Source organism: Corythoichthys intestinalis, chromosome 9, assembly GCF_030265065.1.
Source record: "Corythoichthys intestinalis isolate RoL2023-P3 chromosome 9, ASM3026506v1, whole genome shotgun sequence".
Lineage (NCBI taxonomy): Eukaryota > Metazoa > Chordata > Actinopteri > Syngnathiformes > Syngnathidae > Corythoichthys > Corythoichthys intestinalis.
This window is the reverse complement of record NC_080403.1, coordinates 27,848,530-27,867,313: the sequence shown is the minus strand read 5'-3', so window position 1 is coordinate 27,867,313 and position 18,784 is coordinate 27,848,530. Positions and strand designations below refer to the sequence as shown.

The following is an 18,784-nucleotide window of genomic DNA, read 5'->3' as shown; positions in this document are numbered from 1 at the left end:
TATACACCTGATAGAACAGACACAAAAATATAAACGATATATATATACATATATATATATATTAAATATGCACCTTACAGTCTTGTTTAACTGGAAGAATTCATTACAAAAGACAGGTTTTAATTTGTTATCATTATGCACAGGCATCGTCACAAATGTGATCACACAAAACGTAACCAGTCCCAACTCCCTTTTTCCAAGCACTGCTATGTCCAGGTCTTCCTGACACATCACACCCCCGCATTCCCTCCGTGTTCTGAGTCCTCACAGATAAGACATAAAATTTTGGGGGGGGGTCGGGCTCGGGCCTACAAATACAACATCAAATTTCGGGGTGTGGGGGGGTTCGGGATTGGGCCCACAAATAAAACATAAATGTTTGTGTTTTTTCGGGCTCGGGCCTGCAAATCAAGTTAATTGATCAGGCTTGGGCCGGGCCGGGCCGTACCGGGCTCTAATACCCGCAGGCTGGGTCAGGTCGGGCTTCATTTTTTAGGCCCAATCTTACCTCTATGAGTAGTGTGTTGATACGTTGACCTTTCATATGTTACTACCTAACTGATCCTACAAGAGTTTACGGAAGGTGAAGGACAGCTGAAGGATTTCAATGTGTTCCACAATGGACTATGGGCAATGACATTCAAAACAATGTCCCTATCTTTTATTCTTTTTGGAATTATATTGGCTGGAGATCAAACAGAAAATAATGACTTTTGTTTGTTTGTTTGCTAGAGATCAAACAGAAAATAATTACTTTTTTGTTTGTTTGTTTGTGTGTTTGTTTTAGAGGCCTATCTCTGAGAAATGGAAATATTGAGTTTTACAAGTGTCTCGTAGTCAAAGGGTTAATAAGCTTGCTTCAAAGGAAAACATGCAAATCATGTTTCATCCTCTCGTGGTAGAATTTGCCCTGGATCCAGAGTTTAGTCAGTACTTGGAGAGGTGATTTTAATGTTATTTAGGGATTTATGTATTTTTAGTGCTTTCCTTTAAACTGAACTTTTCTGACCAGTCAGGGCTCTTTCAAAACGAGACATATTATGATAACTGACTTTTGAAACTTGTTGATGTATTTATTTACCCGTTAGATTTGCAAGTGTGAAATTTTGCAACGACATAATTATGTCATGAGCAGCTTATGTGAGAAATGTGTCTTTAAACACACCATTCAGCTTTTGGCCGTATAGCGATGAAAGAGGTTGGAAACGTGGTTAATTAAAGGCTAAATTAAAGATTAAAAGCCAAGATGAGAGACAGGTGCTCAGTTCGTGGCAGTATATTTGCATTTAAAACGGACTGAATCCGGAGGAACAAATCAAGTTTAAATATGGATTGACTGTATTTACGTGTATATTCCCGGTAAAAGTGCTGAGTAAAAATCAGTCTCATATTTAAATGACCATACAATATGTTTTTACACTCACTGATTTGTTTATTTCTTAACAGTAAATTGGTGTCCTCTCATAAATATCATAATATTTTGCACAACAGGCTGAACCACAGCCTAATGAGCGGCCACTTTGCAGCCACCAGATGAAAACAAAAAAAAAAAGCAGGTATTGCAATGTATTTCTTGCTGTAGTTTGTGTTTTTCTTTCTTCTCTTGTGTTTCTTTTCTTCTGTTCCCCCATAATACCTTCCTGTTTGCTGCTTTGTCATAATAAACGAGGTATGTTGAGTGATCACAATGGGAGTATGCCAGACTCTCAGTGTGAAACATTAGAACTGTTCAGACTATCTGGGCACTTAGACTTTCATTCTCTGTGTCAAACAGCTGAACAGGACAGGTTTAAAAAAAAAAAAAAAAAAAAAAGGCAGGGTCAAAAAATCTATAGTTTAAAAATGTATTAGTTTATATTAATGTCTTAACTTCTTGATTTTTAAAAATTATATTAATTTAAAATTAAAATTAATATGATTATTTATATGAATTTAACATGTATTATAATAATTGTTATTTATTATTATTTAGTATTATTTATCATTAATACAATTAATATGAAATTAATGAATTATATGAACTTCTCACAGGGTTAATTTTAACTTGTATATAAATATCAGTGTTTGGACTCGAATGTGATGAAGTTTCTTTCCACAGGAGTGCACTTTCACGGGGACTTCAATTCTCACGGAGAAAACATTTACTTACATTCTTTTGCCATACATGTACCTTAGCTGGGAGCTACAACGAAGCATTAGTATAAATTCTTCTATTGATTATAATTTGATGTAGATTAGAGATGTCCCGATCCCATATTTGGATCAGATCGGACGCCGATATGGGAAAAAAAATGCGCATCGGTATCGGATCGGAACACGGGAAAAATTCCGATCCAGACTTCCGATCCAGTTTTTTTTTAAGTCCGGTCCGGGTTTTCCAGTGCACCAATGTACATAATCCATTCCAGTTTTTGCTTCGGTTTCCCTAAACTCGTCCGCATTTTACGGCACACCTTCAACACACTACATTTACATTACCGTCTCCCAATTTACCGAGAGACTTTATCGGTAAAAATGTCAGCTGTGTGGGATCATTTCACCTTAAAGGACGACAAAGACGAAGAGGCAGAGAGCAACATATGCCATAATAAAGTCAAGCGTAGTGGTAAAGCTGTAAGAAGTTTTAATACAACTAACCTAAACAACCATTTAGCGAAATACCACCACAAACAATATGAGGAGTATGTTAAGAAAACCGAAGACAAAAAGAAAGGTCGCAACTAACACTGGCAGAAACATTTGCTATGCGTGACAAACTGGCACTCGACAGTCCCAAAGCCCAGGGAATAACAAGAGTCATTGCCGAAGAATTCATTCTGGATGACGAGCCATTATCTCACGTGAGTAAAGACGCGCCATCCAACACGCGATATGGCCGTGGAAGATTCGAGAACGATTCACAAAAATCCAAATTCCGATTATTGAAATATGTCAAATAAAGCGGAACTAATACACAGCGCGGTCTTCGGGACGCAATGAGAAACTGACCGCATTGCGTCCCGAAAGTAAACATAACTTGTCTTAGACACGGGTAATGCCAATGCTCAACTCACGGCTTTAGCTCAACTCATGCCGCTGGATAAAAAACACAAGAATACCTGACTGCTGCTGACAGCCGCTAAAAACTACGTCAACGTCGTTTTACTGGAGATAATAGATATCATATGTATATAGAACCAGATGCTACATGACAGACTCGACTGCGTTAGCAACATTGAAGTATTGAAAACCAGATGCGTTAGTAAACAGCCGCCATCTTAAAGCAGAAGACTTCCCGAGTAGGCTGTTGTGAACCTTCCAAGCGAACCTTATTAACTTTTTATCTAAAATACTCCTAAATCGGCAAAATCTTGACTTGAATCTATCTTAGAAACAGTTTTAAAACTTTCACATGTCGAAAGTAGACAGAAGGGAAATTATGGAATAACAGGAGCAATTTTAACAACTTGATTCGCAAAATTAAATGAGTTGAATGTAGTTTAAAGCTGCTGATACAGAATGGGGACTTGAGTATTTTATTTACTGTTTTAAAATGTTAACTTGATACTGTTTCCTCATTTGTAAAACCAATTCTGTTGTGTTTACAAACACATGCAATGTTTATGTTGTGAAAATACCAGTTAGGGCAGTGAGTGGCGCTGTAGGAGTGTGTACTTATAATGCAGAGAAGAAGAGATGAAAGCGTCTGGCTAGGATGCTGTGTGATGTGATGCTATGTTTTCACTGCTACGAATTAATTGAAAAAGTAATCGAATGCTTCATGTGTTTGCTTCTTTCTAAATAAGCAACACAATAGATTCCAAAACAAAAGTCCTTTTAACATTCTTGATTTTAACGGAGGCGTCTACTGCTTTAAGATGGCGGCTGTTTACTAACGCCAGCGAGTCTGTCATTTCGCATCTAGTTCTCTTAATATGTTTTAACGCCGCGGAGTCTGTCAGTTCGCATCTAGTTCTATTTACATGTGATATTAACCACAGCCCGACGTAATAATACGATTTATTTCATACTATTCCATCCATCCATCATCTACTGCTAATCCATCATATACTGCTTAATCCGGGATCGGGTCCCTTTACTTACCTGGTTCTGATGGCGCAGCGTGTCAACTACGTAGCACTCAGCTAGCTTTGCACTTGGCTTGTGTTGCAAATCTTGCACTGAGCTGACTGGTCTTTTTTTTTTTTTTTTTTTTTGTGTAAAGTTAAGCCAAACTTTTGAGCGCCGCCACGCTGTGTTCATGGCTGTAATCAAGTTGCCATGGACAAACACGCGCTTCTTGTGGCTTCTTCCTCGTGGTTTTCGGCAGCATTTTTTCCCGCTCAGCGGTCAGGACATCGAAACATGGAATTGAAATGTAAAAATTCGAACTGTCCCATTGATGCTCAATGCTCGATGCCCTACCCTAGTTGGCAGTAAATCCTTCTGAGTTCCTCAGACAGTCCTGATACATGCGAATTGTCTGTCCTGACTGACCTTGTTGCATGAACTAATTAAGCTTCATACACTTGGATGAGAAGAAAAAATGACTTCTAAGAAAACCGGAACAGTCTAGAATAAGAACATTCACAGGAATATGATATACAATTGCTTCGAACTGATTGGAAGGTGAACAGACTGCTTGTGTCAAAAAGCAGTACCGCCACCACAAAGACAATTAATATTTGTCTGTTGTTAATACCAACTGAAAAAGATACATAACAATATTACTGTGAATCAATGGTCACTAGAAAAAAATAAAGTTTCTGTGGTACAGCATGTTGAAAGCCCATAAAAAATGCCAACACTAACAACAGCTGTGAAAGAAAAATGGCATGTGGGTGCTTCTCCCCCTCTTCATAATGCATGGCTAACAAGACAAATGTCCCTGTCTTTTTGGCATGAATAATGCATGCATACCTTGCAGTTTCTAAACGACAGATGAGTGTTTTATCTGTGGAAGGATCACCTCCACTGAGCACTATGATGGAAATGGGTAAACCTACATCTTGGAGTGCAACAAACTGAAATGTTGATATTTCACTGTCTGATGATTTTTATTAATCTTAAGTGGGACATCAACAAATGTGTGAAATAAAATGCAAATATGTAATTAGATTCTTTAAAGGTTAAGATTGGTTGAGTCTGTTTTGGGGGGAAATTAAGAAATGATTGATGGAGGTTAAGATCTCAAATACAATTGCATGCTGGAAAAGTGTGATCAGAATTAAGAAGTAACCTGCTTCTGCCACAACCTGGTACCAAAACATGTAAATACTTGGCACTGACCCTGTATTATAAGAGATTGGGGCAAAAAATCTGTTTTGCATGATTTTCAAGCAAAGATTCTCGTTCTGATTGTGCTAGTTAAGAATTGTGAGCACATGTTGAAATTTAGCAGTTTAACATCCAATGGTGCAGGGAACCCACCCCAAATACAAATACTAGAAAAAAAATAGGTTTCGGGTAAATTCACCACCAAAGATGACATCAACATGACATGACACAAAACAATGGTTAAAGAACGAGTGCACGGAAACATGGAAATAAATACTGTAATTAAATGCAAAATGACAGTCAAGACGAGATATGGACAAGTTGAGCAGATGATGAGGGTTGGTTGACTAATATACTGTTAAAATTACAATGAGCTGACAGGAAAAGAACCAACATGGAGCATAAGAAAACAAGTAAGTCCAAACCTGATCAAAAACACTGAGCCAAAAGATAAGCACAAACAGATCATTACAGCATCTCTAGAGTGTGCATATAAAGACCCATTCAGAAGAAAATTGGTACTCACAGGGCTGGCTAGGGAATAATGACAGAAATTATATTGCTAGGAGTAAGCATTTATATTCAGTGGGCAGGGTATACAGTAATCTCCTGTCTGCCACTGTGTCTGTAGTCTTAAAAAACATGGCTCTTCTATATTTATATCTCTGTACGATTTAAAAGCTAAATTCTTTGTTGTTTGTTTGTTTTTGTTTTTTAAAGTTGCAATTGTTTTTCAGAGAGCTGTATGCAATGTGTTCTCCCACCAACTCATGAGTTCTTGCTGTTCTCATTTTGTCTTGTCTGCAGTTGCCATTATGCTCAAAGATGACTACTTTGTGAGGGGAGCAGGCCTACCGGGGAGATTTAAAGCTGAGAAAGTGGAATTTCATTGGGGGCCAAGCAACGGATCAGAAGGCTCTGAACATAGCATCAAGGGCAGACGTTACCCAGTGGAGGTAAACACATTTATCTAGCTTTAACATGAGTTAAACTTACCATTTCAAACTTATGTCCAGTGCCTATGTTTAGAGGTTGAGGCATTTTAACTTAACACGTGATTTTCCTTTAGTAAATGGATTTCGCTTATTATTTCCCATTCTAGCTTTTTTCTGCTGTGGTGTATTTCCCAAACGATTGTACACAGACTGATAATAAATAGGGAGGAAGTAACAAGGTTATGTATTTCATGTAGCATCACAAAACAGTCACTAAAGAACCTTCTGATGGGCTGACGTATAATGATCTTCCTGTCATGGACGCTGTGACAAATATTTGGGACAAATGGGGAGAAGCCCATTCATTGTATTGGGCCAAAAATTGATGAATACAATAAATTCACTAGGACGTGCAAACTTATAGTCAGTCAGTGTTCTACAATATTTTAAAGGGAAGTGGTGCTCTAAAGTATTGCCCTTCTAATGATGACTTGGAAAAATACCCGCAAAGCAGTTCTTGCTTCGGAGCTCATTAGTGTGTGGTGTACTAGTTGTTTTCGTTGAGGAATCAAGTAATAGGAATCTTATTTGAAGAAAACTGGCAGGATTGTTTATTCTTAATGCCATGGTGTATTGAAAATACAAAATAGCAAAGGACAGAACTTTAGAACTGCGAGCAATGCTTATTTAAATTAAATTTGTTTGTCCAGTTAAAAAAAAAAAAATCACAAAACTTCTCCCCTTAACATGTTGCTGAATAATTATAATACCATAATCTCTCATTTGATAGTGTATTAAAATAATTAATTCATATGCAGTGTGGTGGACAAATGCTTTAATTACCTGCCTTAAAGTTCTGAGGCTTGGGTTTTGAAGCTTGCTTTCCTGTGTTCTCGCTGTTTGATATGACAAAACACAGTTTAAATGGTCAAATTTAGGGGAGCATTACCATAGACTTCATTATCAGTTGACAGGAAACAGGGCACGGGTCCGCTCCGTAGGGGGTCTATTTTCAAAACTTAAAATTCAAAATATTTTCTAAACCAAAGTTGCTAGCGACCTAAGACCAAAACAGGCACCTCCCTTAGACATATATGAGTCTCTATGACCAGTGGCATCAAAAAATTCAAATTTGTTCCCTAATAAAATCCCGATTATAATTTTTTTTATATAAGTATAACAAAACCTAATGGCTATGAAATTCTCAGATTTTACGCTAGATGCATAAAAATCACCAAATGTAGAGATAATCACCTATATTTTCAGGATCAATAGCACAATTTAAAATATCAATGAAGTTTTTGCCTGAAATAGCAACTCAACCTTTTTATATAGTACAATTTTGACATAAGTTTTCAATAAAAGCTAATAAAACACTTAATTTTCACATCAGAAACAGAAAGCATACAGAATCATCTTAACTTTACTAAACAAAAGCAGATTAGCATTTTTCTATTTACAATCACAATTTATATAGGTGGAATTCCGATGTCACTATTGCCTCAGCATGTTTATCTGGCTTTGTCGTTTTCAGATTGAAATGTTACAAAAAAATCAAACACGTAAAAGCCATTTTTTTTTTTTGTATGAACACAGAAATGTCTAAATTTGTACTTTTTTTGCCAAAATAATTACCTGATTATTTGAATTTAAAGTTACGCTATCATGTATGGATACAAAATCGAACATGGCGGCCAAGACCTTTTTAAGTTGAAAATTCTTGTAAATAAATGCGTAAATCCCGGAATTTCTAGAGATATGAACGTAAAACAGTCTAAATTCTTGGTTAAAAGCAAAAAAACGTGGAGTTATCGTTCATTTTAAGCAAATATTTCAAGTTAAAGTTACGCTAATTTTTTCCATTCATTTTATTTTCTTCAAAACGTTTCAAAGTGCATGCATGGTGCTATTTTATATAATAATTACCTTGAATCCTCGATCAAATCACTCTTGAGACACTCCTGCCTGCTTGTATGCACGAAAACTTTCGTCCTGTTTCCTCCTAAATCCGGCGTTAAAATGCAGCGTGTGATTGAGTTTATCGCAGTAAAATCTCCCATAACGATCTGCCTGGCCCAGCCCCTTACAGAAAGCCGTAGCGCAATGTCTGTAGGAACTGATAGTGAAGTCAATGGCATTACCTTATCTGAAAGTCTCACAACTGACAAAATAGTAACAAAATGGTAGTCTCTTTCCTGAATGGTTGAAATTGTAACACCTAAACTCAAGAAATGCAACACCAATCTGTGCTGTTTTCACTTTTACATTTATCCTTGCATTTTGAATGTGTGTGATCTCATTCACTATGTGGTGTGCAGCACATAGGTATTTACTGAAGAGCAGAGTTGAACTTTCCTTTGATGGATCTTAATCGGAGTTATAATAATAAATAATAAATATACAAGAAAACTGGGGCAATACGGAAATACTGCATTCACTTATAAGTTCTTGACTTTTATTTTTTTTTTTTTTTTTTTTTTTTTATACTGCTACATTTATTAGAGTCTAAGCTGCATACCTCTACAAATATATTCGCAGTAAACTATAAAAATGACTTTGAATGTTGCACATTTATGAAGTTCCAGTGAAACTTTTCTAATATTGAATTTCATGGCCCACCATGCTAATTTTTCAGAAAAACACTTGCACTGTACCAGATCCAATATTGGCAGTGTAGATATCCTGTTTTTTGTTGATAAGCCTGTGAAGGGAGTGAATAATCAGACCAGAAATAGGTTCAATTTTCTATCAAGCAAATTAAAAGGCACACAGAAAATGATACAAAGCAAGCTGACAATTTTCCATCTTCTTGAGGAATGTGCTGTTGTCGCAAAGCCTCCAATACTTGTTTCTATTTTTTAACATGCTTACAAGTATGGTGATGTTACATCATTTTTCTTAAGACCATTTGATTCTGACTTCAACAGTTAAAAAATGTGATCACCTTTCAGCCAAGAAGTGTATGAGCTCTTACTTGAAACAATCTCTTACATGCAGTGGGGCAAATAAGTATTTAGTCAACCAACAATTGTGCAAGTTCTCCTACTTGAAAAGATTAGAGAGGCCTGTATTTGTCAACATGGGTAAACCTCAACCATGAGAGACAGAATGTGGAAAAAAACAGAAAATTACATTGTTTGATTTTTAAAGAATTTATTTTCAAATTAGAGTGGAAAATAAGTATTTGGTCACCTACAAACAAGCAAGATTTCTGGCTGTCAAAGAGGTGTAACTTCTTCTAACGAGGTCCTTACCTGTATTAATGGCACTTGTTTTAACTCATTATCGTTATAAAAGACAGCTGTCCACATTCTCAGTCAGTCACTATCCAAACTCCACTATGCCAAGACCAAAGAGCTGTCGAAGGACACCAGAGACAAAATTGTAGACTCGCACCAGGCTGGGAAGACTGAATCTGAAATAGGTAAAACGCTTGGTGTAAAGAAATCAACTATGGGAGCAATTATTAGAAAATGGAAGACATACAAGACCACTGATAATCTCCCTCGATCTGGGGCTCCATGCAAGATCTCACCACGTGGCGTCAAAATGATAACAAGAACGGTGAGCAAAAATCCCAAAACCACACGGGGGGACCTAGGGAATGACCTACAGAGAGCTGGGACCACAGTAACAAAGGCTACTATCAGTAACACAATGCGCCGCCAGGCACTCAAATCTTGCACTGCCAGACGTGTCCCCCTAGAGGAGATCTGCATGGAGGAATGGGCCAAAATACCAGCAACAGTGTGTGAAAAGCTTGTGAAGAGTTACAGAAAATGTTTGATTTCCGTTTTTGCCTACAAAGGGTATTTAACAAAGTATTGAGATGAACTTTTGGTATTGACCAAATACTTATTTTCCACCATGATTTGCAAATAAATTCTTTAAAAATCAAACAGTATGATTTTCTGTTTTTTTTTCCACATTCTGTCTCTCATTGTTGAGGTTTACCCATGTTGACAATTACAAGCCTCTCTAATATTTTCAAGTGGGAGAACTGGAACAATTAGTGGTTGACTAAATACTTATTTTCCCCACTGTAAGTTGAGACCGAAAAGTGGTACCTCGACATACGATTGCTCCAAAACAGAATCTTTTCGACATCAGACGTGAAATTTGACTCGCCATTTGTTTCCACATCCGGCAACATGCTCAAATACCGCCGCAGTTACAGTGCCTTGCAAAAGTATTCGGCCCCCTTGAATCTTGCAACCTTTCGCCACATTTCAGGCTTCAAACATAAAGATATGAAATTTATTTTTTTTGTCAAGAATCAACAACAAGTGGGACACAATCGTGAAGTGGAACAACATTTATTGGATAATTTAAACTTTTTTAACAAATAACAAACTGAAAAGTGGGGCGTGCAATATTATTCGGCCCCTTTACTTTCAGTGCAGCAAACTCACTCCAGAAGTTCAGTGAGGATCTCTGAATGATCCAATAATGTCTTAAATGACCGATGATGATAAATAGAATCCACCTGTGTGTAATCAAGTCTCCGTATAAATGCACCTGCTCTGTGATAGTCTCAGGGTTCTGTTTAAAGTGCAGAGAGCATTATGAAAACCAAGGAACACACCAGGCAGGTCCGAGATACTGTTGTGGAGAAGTTTAAAGCCGGATTTGGATACAAAAAGATTTCCCAAGCTTTAAACATCTCAAGGAGCACTGTGCAAGCCATCATATTGAAATGGAAGGAGCATCAGACCACTGCAAATCTACCAAGACCCGGCCGTCCTTCCAAACGTTCTTCTCAAACAAGGAGAAAACTGATCAGAGATGCAGCCAAGAGGCCCATGATCACTCTGGATGAACTGCAGAGATCTACAGCTGAGGTGGGAGAGTCTGTCCATAGGACAACAATCAGTCGTACACTGCACAAATCTGGCCTTTATGGAAGAGTGGCAAGAAGAAAGCCATTTCTCAAAGATATCCATAAAAAGTCTTGTTTAAAGTTTGCCACAAGCCACCTGGGAGACACACCAAACATGTGGAAGAAGGTGCTCTGGTCAGATGAAACCAAAATTGAACTTTTTGGCCACAATGCAAAACGATATGTTTGGCGTAAAAGCAACACAGCTCATCACCCTGAACACACCATCCCCACTGTCAAACGTGGTGGCAGCATCATGGTCTGGGCCTGCTTTTCTTCAGCAGGGACAGGGAAGATGGTTAAAATTGACGGGAAGATGGATGCAGCCAAATACAGGAACATTCTGGAAGAAAACATGTTGGTATCTGCACAAGACCTGAGACTGGGACGGAAATTTATCTTCCAACAGGACAATGATCCAAAACATAAAGCCAAATCTACAATGGAATGGTTCAAAAATAAACGTATCCAGGTGTTAGAATGGCCAAGTCAAAGTCCAGACCTGAATCCAATCGAGAATCTGTGGAAAGAGCTGAAGACTGCTGTTCACAAACACTCTCCATCCAACCTCACTGAGCTCCAGCTGTTTTGCAAGGAAGAATGGGCAAGAATGTCAGTCTCTCGATGTGCAAAACTGATAGAAACATACCCCAAGCGACTTGCAGCTGTAATTGGAGCAAAAGGTGGCGCTACAAAGTATTAACGCAAGGGGGCCGAATAATATTGCACGCCCCACTTTTCAGTTTTTTATTTGTTAAAAAAGTTTAAATTATCCAATAAATTTTGTTCCACTTCACGATTGTGTCCCACTTGTTGTTGATTCTTGACAAAAATTAAAATTTTATATCTTTATGTTTGAAGCCTGAAATGTGGCGAAAGGTTGCAAGGTTCAAGGGGGCCGAATACTTTTGCAAGGCACTGTACTTTGTTTTCCCACGTGGATACCACTGTACATACAAATTGTCAACCTAATTACGTACAACAATGCTGTCCTCTGAATAGATTAAGTAGTTTTTTGATACACAGTTTTCGTTAGTACTCCTAAGTTTTGTTTGAGCCTTTCCATTTTGATCCCCAGTCTTTTTGTTTGTACTTTGTGTTTTTGTTAGTTATATATGTTTTTAAATCAACTGAAGGCTCAGTGAGTGTGGCCTCTGATGCAGTTTCATATTGCAACAATTCCAGCCGTGATATGGTGGCAGGGTGTGATTGCTGTTGAGTCCCTGGTTCAACTTTATTGCCTGCCGACTATATTACACAATGCTATCTCTACAGAGGAAAAATGGAAAACTAATAAACCAACACACATGCATGCATACATCCACACACCTACTCTTATGCGCGTGCACATAGTCTACAACAGAAAAAGATAGCATCCCATTTGACATTAAAAGGTTTTTAATGTGTGTCCTATGAGAAGCAAATATAATCAAAGTTGCTCGAATGTCAAACAGGCGGTGGGTCAGGGGGAAATGTCCTAAGCGTAGAATACATACAAGCCAACACAAAGACAATTGACTAAGTCAACATCAAATTTGGCAAATATCAAGGAAATGCCACTGACTTTCTGTGTAGGCCAGAATCCCCACCGAGGTGGTGTTACTCCACATGGATGACATTAAAGGGCAGCTGAAAACTTCAATTCATGAGCGTTTTACTCGGTTAAATTGTATTGAATGCATCATGTGCTGTCTCAAAACTCACATTACCCCAAATTTTTTTTCAATTGACCGTGTAGTTTTTGAGTTACTGCCATAGCAACACCTTAGCAACGAGGGCCGTGCCTCGCTGCCGGCCGGTACCTGATGACGTCAATTCCTGAAGACCTTGCCCGCACTCCAATACAAAAATATAGGACCATGCTAACCTCGCCATGTATTGCAAACATTTTGTGGGTTTTACTCGCGAGATTCATCATGCCATCTCAATGTGTAGCGATGAATTGCACACACAAAGGCACAAGACTCTATGAGTGGCTCAAAAAACCTTTTTCTCCAAGGATTTGGACATCTTTTGTGAGAGTCAAGTGGAAGAACTTCTCCCTGGCTCCTCGATCGTGTCTTTGTTTTCAACATTTCAGCGACAATGTTAGGGTGTGCTCGGAAATGGACCCCAAAGCAGACAAAGAGAATAACTGTGCTAGTATGCAAAGTTTATTTAAGTGCGCACAAGGCTCGGAGCAGCACACATGCGCGCCTGAACTTAGCTGGCAAAAGTTAACGGGCGGTCATTCAGGCGATGGTACAGCTCAGGGATCAGGCATGGGGAATACTTGGAAGGAACAAAAAGTCAAATTAGCCTGGTGTGATACAATATGAGAAATACCTGAAAGCTATACGTGACTGACGGGGATGCCGAAAGTGTTTGTCTGGCGACGAGCGGCAACGACGAGCAGGCTTATGAAGGCGGCTGATTCTGAAGGGTCGTAGCTGTCGTCGTTCCCCCGTCTGGTCTCCAGCCTGCAATCAGGGAGCCCTAACAGACAACAGCTTTGAAAGCCAAGGAAGATACAACATAAGTAGGACCTTACTGACAATTTGATTTGTTTATTACTTGATCACGACCTGTTTTTTTGTTGTTGTTGTTGTTGCTTGCCAGTCATAAGACAACTGACAGGTTGTCTATACATTTTTACTAAATCTATATAACTACTTGTCTGTTTTTGCAATTAGTGATAATTATATCACAGAATGACTGGGGTAAGAAAGGTTCAGAGAGAAATCTCGATGCTAGAAGCCTACCACTCTTCCTTTCATGACGTGTCGAGCTCCCAACCAGAGTCATCACCCACGTCTGCTGTCCCGAGTTAATCGGGACAGCATAAAGTTCAAACATGTAGGGAATGATTGTAGTTAATTTTTCATGGGAGCCTTTGCCATTGTTAGTGTCACGAAAGAGCGATCCTGAATGGTTAGTTCTGGTGGAAATATCACTGATATCATTGCTGCTGCTGCTATGCTCACTGTGGATAGTCTTCTGCGGTGTTCAGGAATTTATTTTACATTTCCAAGTTTGGGAAGAGACTATTAACGGAGTGCAAAAAAACTAAAAAAAACAAACCAAAAAAAACGCAAATTATCCTTGCAGTTACGCGTTAAAAATGACATGGTTGTTTTGACGAACTCGTCTAAAGTTTACATTCGTAAAATTACACCGAAATCCAAAAAGCTGTTCAGCTGCCCTTTACGCTGTACTCCAGAAATTAGTGATATATTGACTAACTAATCCACACCTCCAGAATCTACAGTGATTACATACTGTAGGAATGTCATTTGTATGTGACAAATGTAGCTCGTTGGTAACAAAGAGAGGCAAGATGGCCAAAACTGAGGGGGTTGACTTACTAGAGCGCAAAATATGTGACACTCAAGACAACTACAAACACATAGGTACTCCAAGGTTCAAACTGCCAGACCTCTGAGCTGGAGAATAACACAGGAGACTTAAAAGGAGAGTTTTCATTTGGGGCATTGATCTGAATTCTCAAAGAGTAGCTCCAACAGATCCCAAGAACACATCTTAAGCCGAAATCAAAAGCCCAGAATTACATTTATGTGTCATCTGACCTCAATTCGATCTTGTTATGTGGTTTGAGCTTATATTCATATTGCCTGAGGAAAACACTAGTCAGTCATCAATCACCAGCCAATCTTTGTTAGAATTTGACTTAGATGCATCCATCGATCCACCTGATTGAAGTCATCAGGCTCACAGACTATGTATTTCTTGCCAGCAAATAACGAGGCACGTACAGGCAAACAGCCAGGTATGAGCAATTAGGGGTCTTCGCTCAATCTCTCATTGTTTTTTTCTTTTGTATTTGGATTCAGAATGTTCAATGTCGCTTCCCAACCACGCAATTAATTTTATTTTCTTGGTTTGTCTTCCATTTTTTAATTCTTATTTATTCATTTATTTATTTATTTTGCAGCTTTTACCCATATATGCTTGAGTGGGTGAGGCAAAGAACAGTTTGTGCATATTTTTTTCATGAATGATGTATGATTTACAAGCCTTGCCATTTAGTAATTGTAGCATAATGGGGCCCTTGAATGGCATGATGAAGTAGGGACTTACAATTCCCATACCTGCTGTTTTAAACTGTAATGCTCCGCTTGATATGCCAAGCACATCTATCACACATACTGTATCTTCTGCTAGAGTACCTTATCATGCGTATGTGTGTTTGTAGATAAGTGATGAAAAAATGTAAAGATTGAGAGCAATTTAGTGCTGAGCTGTTTTTCAGCCCCTCAGTCAGGTGGATTTTTTGGGCGTGGCTAAAAGGGGGGGGCGAGATGACATCACCAGAAGCCTGCAATAAGTAGGTTCCCACCCACTATACTCATAACGATTGAGTGCTGTCATTCCTGCTCTGGCTATATGGCACAATTTCAACTTCCTCAATCATAATAACTTGGCCCATTTCTTTTACAAGAACATGCAGTTAGTCATCAGGCTCTACGCCATGTTTTGTCTTTTGTTGTTTCTGCACTTCCACTGAACCCTTTAACACTTGGTTTGGCACATGTGAAAAGGTCTTAAGAACCTCTGGGTTCGAAGAAGGCGAGGCACACACTTGATTGACGGCTGGGTGTGCGCTTTGATGGACATGGCCCCACAGGAAAAAAAAAAAAAAAAAAATCTGCTAATATCAAACATGCTCATCAAGGCCACATTTAAACTTTTCAACTGTTAAGACCGCAACAACAGGGTGGAGCGTCGGCAAGATTTTTACTCTGGAAGGAGTTTTTAGATTTTTGTGATTTCACCTCCTCAAAACGCCGTCTCCATCTAAACAATCCATCTAAACTAGGTCCAGTTTACTTTTTGTTTATCTTGCATCTTATGTATATGGTTATTTACTTTATTTCTTTGTTAATATGAGGACTAGTTACATAGGGTGGACAGTTATAATGAAAGAATAGAAAAGGGGGGGGGTAGGTTTTAATCAGCAAATGCTTCATCCTACTCCTTTTTGGACGCAATGAATAAATTCTGATCTTGCTTATTATTATCATTATTATTATTGTCTTAACTATTGCTGCTGTTATCTCGAGAATATCATTGGTTCTGTCTGATTTTTTGTTTTTCTTTTCTTTTGTTTTGTTTATTATTTTGTTTCTACCGTATTGGCCCAAATATAAGACTGTGTTTTTTGCATTGAAATAAGATTGAAAAAGAGGGGGGTCGTCTTATATTCGTAGTCTAGACATTATACGCATTCACGACGCTAGATGGCGCCAGATATCATTGAAGTGATGTTCTGTCATTACAGATCTCAGCTACTCTCACCATTCATGACGCTAGATGGCGCCATATATCATTGAAGCAAAGTTCTGTCATGACAGATCTCAGCTACTCTCAAGTTTTACCAGTTTGCATGATTTTATTGCAATGTTTTTCCCTATTCAAATTTGTTTCAAGACTACAGTTACAGTTAGACTTCACTTTGATGGTTAATGCAGTTATTGCAATTGTGTTGTTTTATCACAATAGATCGGTTTATTTACATTTCAAAAACCAGAAGCCATTCATTTACGAATGCGATTGCACTTTAGTTTACATATTTTACCTATTTAAATGTTCAGATATTAAGATTTGAATGAGGCAAAATACCATGCTTTTTCTGTCAAATTTATTGTTATAATCATTTGTTTCGATGTACTGTAATTTTTTCTGTATAAAAATTAATTTGGTGTTCAAAAAGTCTTTTTTCAAACTTGAGTCTTGAAAAAGAGTCTGATAATCAGGGCCTTCTTATATTCGGGCCAATACGGTATCATTTTCTCATATCCAAATAAATAAAACATTCATTCATTCATTCATTCGTTCATGCATTCATGCATTCATTCATTCGTTCATTCATTCATTCATTCATTCATTCATTCATTCATCTTCATCTTCATCTTGTAAATTGAGGGGCCGTTTACATGGTGATGCTGTGACACCAAGATGCAACAAACGTGTTGCGGAATGGCCTCACCTTTATATGGTGACAGCGAAAACCGAAGGCGAAGACATAAACCTTTGATTTCGGGCTCCAAAGTGGAAGGATTCGATTGCGGGGCTTACTCAGCAACCATATAAATGGAAAGCTCTCGCGCCGATGATGTCAGCGCTTCCACAAGTCACTGTGGACGTGCGTAGCACAGCTACTAAACATTAAAAACAGCAAACATGGCAAACGTCGGCTTTAAATTACTGTTTTTAATAATTATTTTAAATTGTATATGTTTAATGTTTCCATTTTTGTGCCTTTCGGAGCAAAAGAAAAATGACATTGCTCGGAATGTGCGGTTATGTTGTCTTCCGGGCTGATGAGGTTGTTGGTGTCGAGGAAGTGTATCATTGGCTGTCGCCTTGTAAATCTGCCCTGACTCTGGTGCCTGGCCTGGACACTACATCATTCTCACGCGGAATTGCAACATCGTTCAAATGGAGACGGGACCATATCAATGCAAAAATGAAATTTGTCGTATTCTCGGAGCGTCACCACGTAAACAGTGTCTTAGCATTACCCAATAAATACTTTGTCTGAAATGTAAAAAAAAAAAAACACACAAAAAAAACTAGTGAACTACACAATGGGCCATTGAAGTAGGTTTTCTCTTCTTTCACATTTCTTTCTTTTGTCAAGTCAATGGGAATGATTAACATATGTTTAAATCATTAAGCATCCATTTTGTATTATAATATTTATGATTAGAGCACACAGTAAAAGAGCCTACATACTTCATCATTTCTTTAATTTATATTGACTGTTGTTCAATGTTTTTGATTCCGTGCAGCATAATCTCTCGGCTTGGAACCCAAAAATATATAGTAGTATAGTAATTGTATGATTGCCTTTAGTTCAATTGAATTAATATCCAAATAACAAAAGCAAATCACAATCCTGCTGAAAATACTTTCTGTGGTGGTTACCAGAAATGTTATTATCCATTCTGTTTAAATGTAGCTTTACAATTGCTTGCTCATTTTTTATCGCCATCTCCATCTAAACCTACCAGATTGGAGAAATCAGAGGAACTAAGGATATGATGATGGAGAGGGAATAGAACACTTGCGCACTCAGTCTGTGTGGCTTCAGAACTTTCTCTGCAAGCTTTTACCCACCTGCCTAGATAAGAGAGGCACTGTAAATTAACACACACTAGGAGGGCTGTGAGCATGTGTGTGCATGTACCTCACACATTCTCTCTACGCCTTGCTGCAGGTATCACAGATAAAGATGTGTCATTGATAAATGGGATTTTTTTTCCCTATCAACCTTTGCTGTGTGGGAGATGGAAAGTGCATCCCTGCCCCTAAATCATCAGATGAATAATGATAACAATGGGTAATGGTTTTCATTTCTTGGCACAGTTGTTTCAACTGTTCAGCGCCTGTGGTGAGAATTTGTTTTATTTTTCACATTGCTGCTGAAAAACAATGTTTAGCTTGTATGAACGTCGGTGCTGATGCTGAATCTCGTGTTTTTATATTGTTTAATCACAACGGCGGGCAGTCAAATCCTCATGGGACACACAATCCATCGTTTTTAACCTTAAATGAACTTGGCCAGCAAAGGGGCCAGCTCTTAATATACTGTCTGTGCTGGCTTTCAGAAAAAGCTGAGTTGTGCAGTGGCAAGAAACCATTAAACATATTTAATGCATGCAGTGTACAGCTGTGCTATCAATAATATTTTTTGGAGGGATCTAGCCTAATA

The 18,784-nt window shown here is 38.2% G+C and overlaps 1 protein-coding gene across 2 annotated transcripts in view; it reads left to right on the top strand.

Moving 5' to 3' along the window:
• LOC130921740 (receptor-type tyrosine-protein phosphatase gamma-like) overlaps positions 1-18,784 on the top strand; it is a 346,401-nt gene that overhangs the window by 178,061 nt on the left and 149,556 nt on the right. For both annotated transcript variants that reach the window (XM_057845976.1, XM_057845977.1), the window contains exon 4: positions 6,064-6,212. In XM_057845976.1, the coding sequence (XP_057701959.1) occupies positions 6,064-6,212 (149 nt within the window). The remainder of the gene's footprint in view (positions 1-6,063; positions 6,213-18,784) is intronic.